This window comes from Equus przewalskii, chromosome 15 (genome assembly GCF_037783145.1).
Source record: "Equus przewalskii isolate Varuska chromosome 15, EquPr2, whole genome shotgun sequence".
NCBI classification, from domain to species: Eukaryota; Metazoa; Chordata; class Mammalia; order Perissodactyla; family Equidae; genus Equus; species Equus przewalskii.
In genome coordinates, this window is record NC_091845.1 from 39299986 (window position 1) to 39316130 (window position 16145).

The 16145-nt window shown below is 44.4% G+C and overlaps 1 protein-coding gene and 1 long non-coding RNA gene across 19 annotated transcripts in view; one reads left to right on the plus strand and one right to left on the minus strand.

Moving 5' to 3' along the window:
• Positions 1 to 1891: 1891 nt before the first annotated feature.
• LOC103553404 (uncharacterized) lies at positions 1892 to 3899 on the minus strand. Of its 2 annotated transcripts, none has more exons than XR_545459.2 (3): positions 3518 to 3899; positions 3004 to 3200; positions 1892 to 2356 (listed from the first exon to the last, which is right to left on the minus strand). It is a non-coding gene; the product is annotated as an uncharacterized lncRNA (long non-coding RNA). The 2 variants fall into 2 exon arrangements; XR_545458.2 differs by having other exon boundaries at positions 3312 to 3897.
• A 42-nt stretch (positions 3900 to 3941) lies between these two features.
• USP4 (ubiquitin specific peptidase 4) overlaps positions 3942 to 16145 on the plus strand; it is a 42757-nt gene continuing 30553 nt past the window's right edge. For 12 of the 17 annotated variants that reach the window (XR_011526982.1, XR_011526980.1, XR_011526987.1 and 9 more), the window contains exons 1-6: positions 3942 to 4113; positions 5927 to 6054; positions 8937 to 9067; positions 10247 to 10373; positions 10993 to 11138; positions 11266 to 11327. Coding sequence is in view for 9 of the 17 variants with exons in the window: in XM_008523963.2 (XP_008522185.1) it covers positions 4013 to 4113; positions 5927 to 6054; positions 8937 to 9067; positions 10247 to 10373; positions 10993 to 11138; positions 11266 to 11327 (695 nt within the window). In the remaining 8 variants the exon portion in view is untranslated. Of the gene's footprint in view, positions 4114 to 5926; positions 6055 to 7688; positions 7777 to 8936; positions 9068 to 9212; positions 9391 to 10246; positions 10374 to 10992; positions 11139 to 11265; positions 11328 to 16145 lie in introns of those variants that run through there. The other 5 variants (XM_070575309.1, XM_070575310.1, XM_070575312.1 and 2 more) reach the window with 5 other exon arrangements.

Here is a 16145-nt window from a genome sequence, read left to right on the forward strand (position 1 = left end):
TAAGACATTGATGGTAACAGAATTAGAGGAGGAAGAGAAGGCACTGGCCACAACTGGGTGCAGGGTGCCACACTCCCCATCTGGGCAGGGCTGGCCACCAACAGTGGCATAACCAGAACAGAATCTGAGCAAACAGCATGAGTTTCCAACATAGGAAAGGTGATCCCACTTTCCCTCTGTGAGAGTGGTTCAGGTTTTTGCCTTTGTCACCTTCCTCAGTAACCTAATCCTTATATAACAGAGGTTATAATGTCACTGATAAGATGTTTAATACTTCTAAAATGTACTTCTAGAGCTTTTTATTTTTTCACAGTCCCCTGGGCAGGTTAAGGAAGCACAGGCACAAAGAAAACAAAAATATTTCTCTCCTGATGCCACCTTTAATCACAAGGTGCCCAATATTTGTGACTACTGCCACATGTGCTCTGTGACTGCTGGCCAAGTGTGGACAAAGGGTGACATGGGAAGGCCAACTCCAGCTAGGTGGAGAGCAAGCCATAGTGCCAGTCAAGGTCAGAATTTTATGACTTGCAACAAAATAAAGCTTGAAGTTCACACACCCAGGCGTTACAAACCCTCAGTTAGATCACCACAGTCCAAGATCAAATAGTATGTGACCAAACAGCCAGGCCCGTTCCCTTTAGCTCCCTTCCTGCTTTCTTTCCTATTCTTCTGGCCCAAACTCCCATGGCAATGGGTGGGTTATTCAGTTGTGGGGTTTGGTTATGGGGCCAAGTGAGTGTCCTACTAAGCCTGCACCTCTCCCTAGGGTAAATGGCCAAACAGAGAACACAGCCCTGGGGCCAGAACATCTCCTGAGCTGAATCACTCAATTCATTTCCTCCCAAATCCACAGGTCACTCCCACAATAGTGGGAACACACAGGAAGATCATTGTTCCCAGTTATCAATTTTTAACATTTTAATCAAACTCACTAAAAAAGTTTTAAGCAGGCTGGTCCGGTGGCGCAGCAGTTAAGTTCACACGTTCCACTTCATCAGCCCGGGGTTCGCCGGTTCAGATCCTGGGTGTGGACATGGCACTGCTTGGCAAGCCATGCTGTGGTAGGCGTCCCACATATAAAGTAGAGGAAGATGGGCACGGATGTCAGCTCAGGGCCAGTCTTCTTCAGCAAAAAGAGGATTGGTAGCAGATGTTTGCTCAGGGCTAATCTTCCTCAAAAATAAAAAATAAAAATATTAAAAATATTAAAAAAAAGTTTTAGGGGCCGGCCCCGTGGCCGAGCGGTTAAGTCTGCGCACTCCACTGCAGCGGCCCAGGGTTTCACTGGTTCAGATCCTGGGTGCAGACATGGCACCACTCATTAGGCCATGCTGAGGCGGCATCCCACATGACACAACTAGAAGGATGTGCAACTAAGATACACAACTATGTACCGGGGGGATTTGGGGAGATAAAGCAGGAGAAAGAAAAAAAAGATTGGCAAGAGTTGTTAGCTCAGGTGCCGATCTTTAAAAAAAAAAATTTAAAAAAAAAGTTTTAAAACTTTGGAAATGAGGATCTTCTGACTTTAAAGTTTCACTTTATTCCTTGCATTTTAACTACTGGCACTGTGTAATCTTAATATAAATTTTTAGGAGCTACCCATAATTGGCAGACTATTTTTATAGCTATTTAATAGCACTGAAGAGATCCAGGCTTAAAAAGATTTTCCAAAGTTTTCATTTTTAAAATTAGATTTTGTCCCTCTTTCTAGTGGTGCTGAGTACTTGTCCTACTTCTGCTTCCTTAAGACTGACCCATGCCATAAATGGTAGAGAAGAAACTGCTAAAAAAAGAAGAGGGAAGCAGACACCCTCTAATGTAGGTTCTGAAGTAATGTCGGTAACCCAACTTTCGTTTTCCATAAATAACAGGACTAAAGGTAGTGTTTCTCATTTGATAACATTTTTTTTTCCAGTTTTTTTTTATTGAGTTATTGATAGGTTACAATCTTGTGAAATTTCAATTGTGCATTAATGTTTGTCAGTCATGTTGTAGGTGCACCACTTCACCCTTTGTGCCCACTCCCCACCCCACCTTTCCCCTGGTATCCACTAAACTGTTCTTGGTCCATAGTTTTAAATTCCTCATATGAGTGGAGTCATACACAGATTATCTTTCTCTTGCTGGCTTATTTCACTTAATTCTCTCAAGGTCCATCCATGTTATTGCAAATGGAATGATTTTGTTCTGTTTTGCAGCTGAGTAGTATTCCATTGTATATATGTACCACATCTTCTTTATCCATTCGTCTCATTTGATAACATTTTTAACAATTTCAAAGAACTTTCACAGAAGGGCACTTGTCAGGGTTGGCTCCGTAGATGTAGAATTATTGAATGCTGTACCTTATCTGCAGGGGATTAATTGATACATGGTTATTCAAGGCAGTTTCAATTCCAAATTTATTTTCCCCTGCTATCTACACAACTGCCAGGAGGCATCTGTTACCAGATGATGCATGATAGATGTTCCAGGGAGTGCAAATTAATTTAAATTAGCCAAAACCCAACATAAAAATAGTAAATCTGTTCAGATGACCTACCACACCTTCACCAGGCCAGCTCTCCCTCCTCCACCCCTAACATTGAACATGGCTCGTGTGTTTCTCCTCTCCTCCCTCATAGCTACCCCTCCAGTGAAATGTTACTAATAGGTTTCTGGGCTGCACCATTTTTGGTGTAATGCACCCTCAGCCATTTTGTCTCTGCTCCAAAATCTCCTACAATATCTGTGGGCCATTTAAGGCAGGACATGGGGCCCCTCCGGCCTCCTGTCTAGCTTTAGATCTCAGGCTCTTTCAGTACTCTGTGCCCAGCTCAGTTGGCCTAACGCTCTTTGATCCTGCCCTGCTTGTTCGAGAAACTCTAGTCTCCCCTCCTGTAACAGGCACCATCATTTCTATGCTTTCTTCAAGACCACATTCAAATGCTACGCAAGTCAAAGGCTCCCTTTGACAGCTCCAGGCCCAGTCTTTGGTTCATATTCAATGGCACTTACCACACACTGCTTGGCACTGGGGTTATTTGTGGAAGATTTCTTGTCCTCTGTTAGACTGTGTAAGTGCAGGTATTGGGTCTTATTTATCTTACTTTTCTCTGAGAGCAAGAACTGCTAGACAAGTGAATGGAGACTCATGCAGACCAGCTGCCTGGCATCGTCGTTGCTGTGGGCTTACTACCCACTCCAGAGGAGAGCTGTATTTTTTGTATGCAGGGTTAAGAGGAAAACACACAGTGTTCAGGACATTGTACCTTGTTGCAGTAACAAATTAAGACTCCTAGGCACCTTTTATATGGAGAACACACCTGGACCTCTCCTTCCCACGTTACGTTGACACTCTGCAGCTGCTTGTCTCCCTGACAACGCAAGTACCTAGCTCAGCAGTGGGGGAGGGCTTGTGGAATTCTGCCGTGGGCCAGGTGATTCCGGCGTGGACTGTTTGGGACGTTGTTAACGACTAGACCACACCGTCGAGTCCCGGTCCCAAGGCGCTGCTGCACCAGGCACTCACCAAAATCCCTGTAGGGCCTCCAGGACAGGAATACCGATCCCGCTTTTGTGCAGTTAAGGACTCGCCTAAGGTCTCTGCTGAAAGCAGAATGGCAGGAATGACAAGAAAATAGAGTTCCAGGGCTTCTCGCACCGGTTGCTGCGTTTATTTAAGACCAGAATAACCCCGCAGGCCAGGACGGAGTGCCAGAGGGTCGCGGGCTACCAGATGGCCACGCCGCGGAGCGGCCTTTAGGACTGGAGGAGCAGCGGCTCCCTCTCCGGCGTCTACCACCTCTTCCGGCTCCCTCCCTGGTCCCCCGCGTACCGGAGGAATAGGGGCGCCGCCCAAGCAGAGAAGATAGAAAGCAGCGCGGGGCAGGCACTCAAGCCCGCGAAGGGGTGGGCTTGGGCGCGCTCACGCGCGTGCGTGCGTGCGTGCGTGGATGGGCGCGGCCCCCAGCACGCCGTGCGCCAGGCGGACGTCCGGGCCGGCTAGGCCGGGGCAGTGGACGAGATGGCGGAAGGCGGAGGCTGCTGTGAGCGACCGGATGCAGAGACCCAGAAATCCGAGCTCGGGGCCTTGATGAGGACCACGCTCCAACGAGGGGCGCAGTGGTGAGCGCCGAGCCCGTTTTTCCGCCGCAGAGGCCGGGGGCCGGAGCTCTGGCTCTCAGGCCCGCCTTTATCGCCTTGGGTGGGAACCGGCCAGAGGCGATGTTAGTGACCCTGAGAGAGTTAGTGACCCTGACCCCCACCCCTCAGGAGAAGGACCCGAGGATCGTCTCTGGGGAAGGGTGGGCGGAGCTGAGGGTCGTCCCGGTCCTTACGGAGCCCCAGGAGGCGGACCCGGCGGGGACAAGGCCGCAGGATGAAGAAAAGGGGAATGCTCACGGGGACCTTCAGGATGGGAAGAGCCCTTTACTCCGAGGACTCGCTGTGTGACCTTGGGTAAAGGCGTCAACACCTCACGGACCCCGGTTCCTTACTGTTAAAACCGGAGTAGCAATATTTGGCCCTCCGTCCTCAGTGGGTTAAGACGAAGATTAGAAATACATATTTTGTAACTTGTAAACTGCCGAACAGATATCTGAAAGCCTCAGGTTATTTTGGTAGCAAATGTCAAAATAATTTTGCAGCAGCGTTTCGAATTGGAAGAGGAGGGTAGCCTACAGCCCAGATAAAAAGAAGATTAAAAGTCTAGGGTTTGGAAAAGCAAGTCTGAGACAAGAGCTTTCTTAATAAATTGTTTAGGGAAGGGACAGTATTTCCAATAGTGAAGAGATTCGCGGGTGGTGTTATTGTGTGGAAGTAGAAAACTGAGGCTTGGCTTTGCATTGAACATGATTGAGCGTCCCTCTTAAAGAAACCATGATAAGGCCACTTAAAATGACAGAGGAATGAGCAGCGAAGAGAGAGGTTGGGGTTAAGAGGAATTCAGATGTGGCCTTACGGTGTTCCTGAGCTGGCCAAGCTGTGAAAGGCGGGGTAAGCAGAAGTACTTTTAGAAGTTATCCGGCATAGGAGTGATGTATGAAGAATACTCAGCAGAAGCAGAGGAAGTTTGAGATAGACTAAAATCACACACAGAAAGTGTTTGGAGGGTTTTGTTTTCTTGGAGGGAAAAGAGCATTTTAGAGATTTGGGTGTATTTATAGATTCATGTGGCCTCTGGGAAGCTGCCTGATCTCCTCTGAAGTTTGTTGGTTATAAAATTTGAAGGACTTACCAATATAATTGTTGTGCTTTGTTTCCCCACAGAGGTTTCCCTTTTCCTTCTGTCTTAATTGTAAAACAGCATAGTGATACTTTTAAAATATAACCAGATCAACTTAATGCTTTTTGACAAGCTAAACATACCTAGACACTATCATATATATATATATGTATGTGTGTGTATATACATGTATGTGTGTGTGTGTATATGTACATGTATTTCCAAACATATGTACCCACATTTTTTTATATCTTGTTGGGTCCTCAAAGGAAAACTGAAGTGTGGGATGTTATCATCCCATTTTCAGAAATGAAATTAGTTTAATGCTATTCGCATCAAGCAGAGCAGTGTAACCAAACTGCCTACCTGGACCAGGACCTCTATAAAGATCCTTATGAAGTTAATGACTTGGTCATTAGCAAACAAGATTTTTGCCTGTAGAAAGACTTCCTTTAAATAAGCATTTTGAAGTCAATCATTTCCTTCCTTTCATATATTCATTCTTTCAACAATCAATTCGTTAATGGATGCCTGCTCTGGCCCAGGCTCTCTGTGCCATGTAGGCCCTAGCCCTGCTCCTGCTTTTGTGAGTGTGTTTTTTAGTGGGGATTGCTTGTTCCCCAAGTGGAAAGACCATAAAAAATATTAAGGGAGCACCTGCAGAAACTTACAACCTCAGCTTTTCTGGTATAGTAAATTTTTGTCTGTCTCTAGGTATCTTATTGACAGCCGGTGGTTCAAGCAGTGGAAGAAGTATGTGGGCTTTGACAGCTGGGATATGTACAACGTGGGTGAACACAACTTATTTCCCGGCCCGATAGATAACTCTGGACTTTTTTCAGGTGTAGTATCCTATTGCTTTTCTAACTGAAATATCCATCTGGGCGATGACCTAAGGTCATGTTTATCTGTAACACGGACAGTGTGAACCTGGCATTCCAATTGTGAGGGGATAGAAACAAGTGTCCTCAATTTGTGTCTATAGCAGAAGTCTTTGCGACCCTCAGATAGAAGTTAAGCTGCTTTTTTCCTAAATTAACTGTTTGTAACAAGAGCATGCTTCTAGCATTTTAAATCTTTTTTTTTTTAAATTAGTTCTGCTAGAGATTTCAGATTTCAGATTAGTATATGGAATGGAAAGAAATAATATTTTGAAGTCGCATCTGGAATCTGAAATTTTGGAACCAGAATTTTTTGTGTTACCTTTGCAGTGGAGCAAATTGTAGACCTGTCAACATTCATCAAACATTCCCGTGGTGGCCTATGTTTGTCATAGAAGTAGTGTGAGGAGAGGTGGAAGGTCAGTAGAGTTATGGTTACAGTTAGCTCCCAATGGAAGAAGTGATTGAAAAAGTGATGTATGACACACCTGAGTTTGGCTTGCCCCTATAAATGCAGAAATGACAGTTGGCCTTTCCTAGGCTTTATTCTGCCTGACGTTAGACTCCCTTGCAAACAGGACAGAGGTGATCTGTTGCCTGTGCCCAAAATCAGGGCAGCAGAAAGGCAGACAATGCATGAGGCTTGATCCAAGTACCTATCACTAACCTGAGTGTTTTTAAAAATGAGTAAGGCTTCAATGCAGACATTGTTTTAGGGTAGATCTAAATAACATAATAAACAATGTCATATGCTTTGTTTCCTGATGTAGGCATTATACCATGAAGTTGCCACAAGGGATCATTGTGTTATGTTTGTGCTTTCTCCTTTTCCCTCTCTTCTGTTTTTTTGAAAAAGTGTATTCTTGACTTTTAATAGTAATAGTGATGAGAATCCTAGAGCTGGAGGGGCCCTCTGAAGTCATTTTGCATGACCTTCAGCTAAGGGCATGTCCCCCGATTTGATGTCACCTGGTTTTGGCTTGAAACATTTGCTGTATGCTTGGGAAGTGAAAATTGCATTCCAGTCAGATCCTGGAACACTGACAGTGCAGGAATGACCTCTCTCTGGTGAATGAGGTCCCTGTTAATTCCTAGGCTCTCAGTCACCTGCCAGTCCCAGTCTGGCTGCCTTCCACCGAGGGTCATGGAGTGGCCTGGAGGGGGCTCTTGAAAGTGCAGGAAGGAGAGGGTAGAACATACCCTTGCTGATGTTGTCTCTCGAGCACCCCTTGTCTCATTGACACCTTTGCTCCTGCTGTATATCAGATAGAACCCCTACACTTTGACCAAGCTGTGCTCCTATTTTCCCCCTTTATTTGCCTCTTTGTTGAAGACATTTTCAGAGGCTAAATCCTCATTTTAGAACCCTTATGTGATGTTTAGCATGATGCCCTTGAATGATCTAGTTTTGAGTGAGAATAGTGACTGCATTGAAAATTCAATTAAGTCTTCTGCATTTGCTATAGGGTCATAAGAATGACATGTTTGGGGAAATTGTCACTCAGCCCCAGAGGGGAAAGAGCCCTGTAGGATTGATGTACTTTGGGTTGAGGATGCTGAAAGCTGTTGGTTTCTTTCCCACATTTGAAGGTTTCTGGTTGCTGTTTGGCACAGTACAGGTGGCCAGATCTGCGTAGTGTTTAGTGTTAGAAATGAAGAAGGTGTTTCTCCCCAAGTAAGACAGTAAGTGGATAACTTTTATGAGTTTTAATTTGTAAATCAGAGAAAAGTTTGGAGTTCAGGTGTCAGTTGTTTTTGGAAGCTCTTGTCTCATACAGACTGATAAATACTGCCCCTGGACCATCTTGTTGCCAAACAGAAAGGGTGTGGTCTCTCAGTGTTAATAATCATGCTAGGGGCTGGCCCGGTGGCAGAGCAGTTAAATTTGCACATTCCGCTTCTCAGCTGCCTGGGGTTCGCCGGTTCGGATCGCAGGTGCAGACATGGCACTGCTTGGCAAAAGCTATGCTGTAGTAGGCATCCCATGTATAAAGCAGAGGAAGATGGGCATGGGTGTTAGCTCAGGGCCAGTCTTCCTCAGCAAAAGGAGGAGGATTGGCAGTAGTTAGCTCAGGCTAATCTTTCTAAAATAATAATAATAATAATAATCATGCTAGAGCTGCTGTGGAAAGTGGTTGGCTCATCAATGAGGAGGATCCACCTTTTATTTTTCAATTATGGTAAAATACACATAACATAAAATTAGCATCTTAACCATTTTTAAGTATACAGTTCAGTAGTATTAAGCATATTCACATTGGGTTTTTTTTTTTCCTGAGGAAGATTTGCCCTGAGCTATCAGCTATGCCAATCTTCCTCTTTTTTTAGTATGTGGGCTGCCAGCACAGCATGGCCACTAACAGAACGGTATAGTCTGTGCCTGGGAACTGAAACTGGGCCACCAAAGCAGAGTGCACTGAACTTAACCACTAGGCCACTGGGGCTGGCCCTGCTTTCTTAGTAAATCTTTCAGGGGAAGATGATATCTGACCTTAATGCAGTTTCACTAAACAGAATATTATGTTAAATATTCATAATTAACTATTTTAATTGTGGAAGCTGAAAGCACTTTGAAAATGTAAACTAGAGTTTTTCTCTTTTATCCTACCTTCTCTTTCCAATTATAGAAGAAATATAAGTTCCTCATAAAATGTTCAGAAAGCATATCTGAAAGCAAAGACTAGTCAAGTCTGTGCTGTGTTATGGCCAGTGACAGAGTTTTGGGATTTTCTGTCCTGTTTCTATAAATACTTAAATTCCTATAAATAAGTACGTAAGAGTCATGTAAAACAAACATTTCTGGGGAGAAGAGCAGTGAGTTATGTGCTGTTTTCCTTTCTCAGATCCTGAGAGCCAGACATTGAAAGAACATTTAATTGATGAATTGGACTATGTATTGGTCCCAACTGAGGCATGGAATAAGTTACTAAACTGGTATGGCTGTGTAGAAGGCCAGCAGCCCATCGTCAGAAAAGTGAGTACATGAATTGTCACACCCACTGGTCAGTGTCTGCAAGTGCTCCCTGGGGGACACTGACTGGTGTTGGTTTCCTGGGGTACTGGATGTCCCTAAGTGGTTGAATGGAGGTATTTGAGGCCTTGTTTCTGGTTCTCTTTAGGGAATTGTGGTTGTGAGTGGTGGTGAGTGAGGCTGCTCACCCAGGATGTTACAATGAGTGGCCTCCAAACATCAGAGCTGCCCAGTGCCTTGGGATGAGTCCCCTGGTGCCGTGAGAGCACTTTCTGGAAGGCTCTATGAGAGAAAGTTCACTTGGGGTCATATGGACATACAGTAATGTACTGCTTCTTGTTTATCTTACAACCTTTCTGATACTGTTTTTTCCCCTGTGCTTGGGAGTCTTGGGCCACACTGATGAGTATCTCAAAAAGCAAGTGTTCATAGCCTAGAGAATAGCCTCTTGAGGAAAGGTAGGCCCTGGGATAGAAACCCAGATTGTTAACTCCTCTGGTAGACAGGACTCATGAGAAGACTACTACGTTGAGTCCCAGAGTTTTTTTCTTGTCCTACCAGAGGGGAAATCACAGGAGCCTGCGTGCCTGCCAAAATATAGTAGTTGGATAAATTTCTCACTCTGCCTGGTGTGTAGTTCTCCTTAGCAGAGTAGGGAAGAATTGCAATCCTGAAGCCATGCTTCTAAGAGTCATTCTTCAGGGCCAGGACTGCCTTCTTTCTCCAGCTTGAAACCTGGGATCCTGAGAGGGGTTAGAGCTCAGAAGGTTAGGGGCATGCCATTCTCCTGCAGACGTCCCCTAATGCCCACTCTGCTGCCATGTGGTGAGCGTTCTGCAAAAGGATTTAACTATATTCTCTAGTCCTCTAATTCGACAGAGCCTGCAAGGGAAGCGTCATGATCCCCACTTAGAGATGAACAATGACTTCCCTGTTGTGCAGTGTCATTTCTATCTCTGGTTCCATCGAGGTGCTCTTGGTTGGTCCTAGTGAGTGGACAAAAGATTTTTAAACACCTAGGACAGATACTGGCAGCTTTAAATCTGTACTTCTGATCCCCTGATCACTTAAGGAAACTGATTATCATGTTGATTCTGCCTTTTGTCACTGATGAGACATGTTGATTCCAAAACTGCCCCAGTGTGGAACTACTGCTTCTTCACCCATGCCTCTTGTTCACAGGTTGTAGAGCATGGTCTGTTTGTCAAGCACTGCAAGGTGGAGGTGTATTTGCTAGAACTGAAGCTCTGTGAGAATAGTGACCCCACTAACGTGCTGAGTTGCCATTTCAGCAAAGCAGACACCATCGGTAAGTACCTGGGCTGGGGTTCCAGATATCCAGTGAGAGAGTGCAGAGAGCATTGTGGCTGATGGGAGGGAAGCTGGGGTTCCCTCTTCAGAATTGCTACCCAGATAATCTCAGGTTGTGATTACCAGTTCTGAACTGGTAATCCCCAGAACATTCTTATGGAGAGCTAAGTTTGGGAATCATGTTCTATAGAACACTGGGCGTGGTCCCTGCCCATTTGGCATATGGTAATACAGATGAAGAAATGCAGATTCAGAGAGGTTAAAGTAACATTCAAAAGTTTGAGTGAGAAAGTGGCAAAGCGGGTATTTGAAACCACATCTGTCTTAATTCCAAAGATAAGTTTTCTCACTTTTTCATGTTGCTTCTGTGCTATAAATGGGACCCACATCATCAGAGAAGGAGAAACATAGGGAAAGTTTCTGGGTGTGTGAGTGCAAGAGGACGCCCATGGAAGATGTTTGGACTTAGGAGTCACCAAGGGGCTGAGGTCAGTCAGAACTTTTGATCCAAAGCATCCTGTGACCATCTGAAAAGGAGGATGAGTGTTTGCTTGCCATGGCTGTGTTTATCCTTGCATCTGGGAAAAGCCCTGAGTGATGTTTCTGTCTTTTCCCAGCAACCATTGAGAAGGAGATGCGGAAGCTGTTTAACATTCCTGCAGAGCGTGAAACGCGGCTGTGGAACAAATACATGAGCAACACCTATGAGCAGTTGAGCAAGCTGGACAACACTGTCCAGGATGCTGGGCTATACCAGGGTCAGGTAGGAGGGCCCAGGCCATGCCAACAGGCATCTCCGCCCACAGTGTGTGGCCAGATATCTTCTGGTTCTGAGCATGTCAGAAGTGAGGTGTTTTGCATATTCCTCATATGGTTTCCCTTTCACTCAGGTGCTAGTAATTGAGCCCCAAAATGAAGATGGCACATGGCCAAGGCAGACCCTTCAGTCAAAGTAAGTGAACTTTTCCTCTCTTGTAGTTGGGCACACAGGTCTAAGAGAGACACCATTACCTAAAGTAAATTATTTGTGCTAAGAAAAAATTTTTCTGAATCAGATGAAAAAACATATTTGATTTTATATCCAGGATTTTATAACCCTGGCCTTTGGTAAGCAGCAGGTTGGGCTGCCATCTAAGTGACAGTTGTCTGGGTGTGTGAACAAGGCAGTAAGGCTCTCCTTGTTGAGAATTTGAGAGGAGAACGGGCCAGGATCTGGGAATGCTGCTCTGCCAAGAAATGGCTTTGTTTTTGTCAAGGGCTTTTATTTTCTCCATCTATAGTTAGAGGCTTTGATGGAAAAAAGAGGGCTCAGGCGTGGGGTCTTGTATGACTTGAAGGTAATAGTTTGATCCCACCTCACTCTTTACCCAGTGGCTTGTTACTCATTCTTGCCCTTGTCACTTGCTGGGGGAATTAATCTACTACTAAACTGGGACTCTGTGTACCTCTGTCTCAGGAGATGTTTATGTGTGGTGTGGAATTATGCGTGTCCTGAGAAGGGTTCATAAAATGGTGATGAATTTTTCTTATGGTGTAAGACGGGGAATTTGTGTCTGTATTCTGATAGTTATAGGGATAGTGGTGGTCTTTGCTCTCTTTCCTCAGTGAGGCCTTGGGCAGTGACTGTTTTATGTGATGGGCTTGTAGCCATCCTTCCAGAATCATGAAAACTATGAGCTCTCTCTTGAGAAACATGGAAGAAGACACAACATATTGCCAGCAATCTCAAGGGTTTTACAGACATCCTTGAGGCCTAGCCGTGGCCTCTAGTTTAGGAAACCCTGGTACCCAGTTCCTGACGAGATGAGAAAATAGCTGTGTTAGGCAGAATAATGCCCCCCCTAAAGATGTCCATGTCCTAATCCTCAGAACCTATGAATATGTTAAGTTATATGGCAAAAGGGACTTTGAAGATGTGATTAAGGATCTTGAGATGGTGAGATTATCCTGGATTATCTGAGTGGGCCCAGTATATCACAAAAGTTTTTATAAATGAAAGAGAGAGACAGGAAAGTCAGAGAAGGAGATGTGAGGACAGAAGCAGAGTCAGAGTGATGAAATGTGAGAAAGACTTGACTGGCTGTGAACCAGGGAATGTGGGCAGCCTCTGGAAGGCTCTAGAGCCACCGCAAAGGAACACAGCTTTACCCACATCTTGATTTTGGCACAGTGAGAATCATTTTGAACTTCTGACCTCCAAAACTGTAAAATAATAAATTTGTGTTGTTTTAAGCCACGAAGTTTCTGGTAATTTGTGACAACTAGCCTAGGCTGCTAACTATCTTCTTGGGACTGGAATTGCTGCAGAACTGAGGGAAAATAACATAGAAACTGTGAGAACCTCTTAGGTAGACAGAGGGAGTTGGATTCCAATCTGTGAGATAGGGTTGGCAGCTTGGAGCAGAAGAGGCTGGGTGTACTAGCCAAGGGAGACTGTTTTGTGCCTTTTTCTCTTCCCAGCATTGCTTTTCCCTATCCCTTCTACACACTGAGGCCTAAGAGATTCTAGTAAAGGGAGACAGCTTTTGGAAAAGAGCAGTGCCTCACTGACATTCCCTGAAGGTTAAGAGTGTCCTGGTAAAGTGTGGCCAATGGCTAGGGAGCCCAAGGTGGAATTCCTGAAGCACGTTCCCCTCCCCACTCCACCAGTAGTGCTAGACACTGTTCTAGATGCTGAGGATACAGCAGTAAACAAAGCACAGTATCCTCAAAGAGCAGAAATAAATAAGAAAAATACACATGTCCAATGGTTTTTGTTTTTGTTTTTGTTTTAAAGATTGGCACCAGAGCTAACAGCTGTTGCCAATCTTTTTTTTTGTTTTGCTTTTTCTCCCCAAATCCCCCGAGTACATAGTTGTATATTTTAGTTGTGGCATGTGGGATGCTGCCTCAGCGTGGCCTGATGAGTGGTGCCATGTCCGCGCCCAGGATCCCAGCCAGTGAAACCCTGGGCCACCGAAGTGGAGCGCGCAAACTTAACCACTCGGCTGCAGGACTGGCCCCGTCCAATGGTTTTTAAGCACTGTGGAAAAAAATCAGAGGAGAAAATCAGCGAGTGCTAGGCTTTGGGAAGGGGAAGATTTAAACAGGACGGTGGAGAGGCCTTGGAGGTACCATTTGAACATAGTCATGAAGGAGGTGAGGGAATCAGCAGTGAGTATGGTGCTTAATGGGGAGAATAACATTGTAAGGTCGAGGTGACAGCAGCTGCAGAAGTCCTGAGGCAGAGGCAGGCCTGGTTGAAGACCAGCAGGAATTTGCTGTGGCTGGAGCTAGGAAAGATGACAGGAAGGTTGAAGGGATGAGACCTGAGACATGACAAGGTGGTAGGCCCTGTTGCCCTTGTGAGACTCTGGATTCTAGCTTTGCCTCTTGGTGATGTAGGGAGCTCTTTGAAGGGGGTGTGGTGAATGGAGCAGTACTGTGATCTTACCTGGTGAACAGCTCACAGGGAACTATAATGAGAAGATGACAAATATAGTCATGAAAAAAAGAAAGTGACAAATTGACAGCCTGTGCTAGGTGGAGCAGCATTCATGTTCCAAGCCTCATAAGAAGATGAAATAAGCATAATGAATATCCTCAAGAAGAGGAGGAAATAGGTATACAAAACAGGAACAAGGAGACATACTTGTGAACAAAGAATTCAGGGGATGGGTTGAGTAGCAGAGTGGATGTAACTGAAGACTTAATGAACAGATTGGAAGATCAGGTTGAGGAATTCTAGAAGGTGTTATGAAGGGATAAAGAGGTGGAAGATAATAGGAGAAAAACGGTATGGAGAATGGGAGTAGAAATGTCAATATCCATAAAATAGGAATCTCAGAAGCAGAAATGAAATGACGGGAGCAAGGGGAAGAAAATGTTAGAAGATGTATTGACTGAGGGTTTCTCAGAAATCATAGAAGATGAAAGATCTCAAAGAATGCTAACCACAACAGGTAAATGAAAGCCTGTATCTAAACACTTCAGAAATTTAACAAAGATGTACAGAAAATTCCAAATCTTTTTGTGTTTTTGTTTTTGTTTCTTTTTTAAAGATTTTATTTTTCCTTTTTCTCCCCAAAGACCCCCAGTATATAGTGGTGCATTTTTAGTTGTGGGTCATGCTAGTTGGGGCATGTGGGATGCTGCCTCAGCATGGCCTGGTCAGAGGCGCCACGTCTGCGCCCAGGACTCGAGTTGGTGAAACCCTGGGCTACCGAAGCGGAGCGTGCAAACTTAACCGCTGGGCCACGGGGCCAGCCCCTCCAAATCCTTTTGAAGGAAAAAGTCAAAAAGGAATACGCAGATTAATATCAAACTTCTGAACAGCAAGAATGGATCTAAGAGAGACTTTTTTAGGTCAAAATAACTTTAAAACTAGAATTTTATATCCTGCTAAGCTGTTGACCTTAAGGGGTTTTCCATGCAGAGCTGCTCCCTGAAAACCTCTTAGAAGAAGCACTGTTAGAGTCCAGGGACATGCAGTAAAATCCATATGGTGTGAGGGAGAGTACACAACTAGTGAAGTGTTCTTTTGACCGGAAAAGCAAGGGTTTTGTGACTTTGGAGTAAGGAAAGATTTGTTACACAAGCCACAGCACCACACATTATAGAGGAAAAATGGATGGTGTGGATGACTTAAATTAAGAACTTCTGTTCATTGAAGAGTAAAAAGAGTGAGAAAAGATATTTGCAATCCATACGTCTGACAAATTACTTATGTCCAAAATTTCAAAGAAACCTCTACAAGTCAACAAGAAAAAGTCAGACAACCCTGTTAGAAAAGAGGGCAAAAAACCTTTTAACAGTCACTTTACAAAAGTGGATATCTGGATGGCTAGTGAACATATGGAGAGGTGCTCAACCTCAGCAGTCATCCAGAAATGGCAAATTAAAACCACAGTGCATTGCTTCTGACACACCTGCCAAAATGGCTAAATGAAAAAGATAGTACTAAGTGTTGTTGAGGTGTGAAGTAACCCGAATTGTTGGACCCTGCTGATGAGAGAGATAAATTGGTACAGTGATTTTAGAAGATTTGGCAACAAGTACTAAGTGAAGAATTATATACATATTCTACAGCTCAGCAGTCTACTCCTAGATATACAACCAACAGAAATACATCCCATATTTACTTAAATATGTGTTCAAAGATGTTCAAGACAGCACTGCTTGTCATAGTCAGAAGCTGGACCTAACCCAAATGTCCACCAATGATAGAGTGGATAGATAATTTGTGGTGGATGCACACAATGGAATTTTGTGTAACCACAACAACATTGAGTCTCAGTAAGCAATGTTGAATAAGAGAAACCAGACACAATACAAGGCATGCAATATGATTCTCTTGATATAAAGCTTAAGAACAGGCAAAACTAGTGTTAGGGACTCAAGGTTATGATGGTAGTTAGTTTGGGGAAGGTGTGACTTAGGGAGTGTGAGGTGGACACCTGGGGGGCTGGTGCTGTCCTGTTTCTTTGTCTGGTTACTCGTTACGTAGATGTATTCTGTTGGTGAAAATTTCTTGGTTCTTGTACTCTCGTGATTTATATATTTCTGTATGTCATACTTCAATAAAAAGTTTAATAATAAGAAAAGTTTAAGAAAGCAACCTATATCAATAACAATTACAAAGGGTTCCTGGACCCAATTCCAATCTGTGTGTGTGGAGGCTTCCCCACACCAACAAGCAGTCCTTGGACGCCAGCAGGGTGTCTGGGAATTCCACTCAATTCTGGCACTTTCTACTAGAGATAGAATCAGATTCCATGAATAAAGGGCTTGG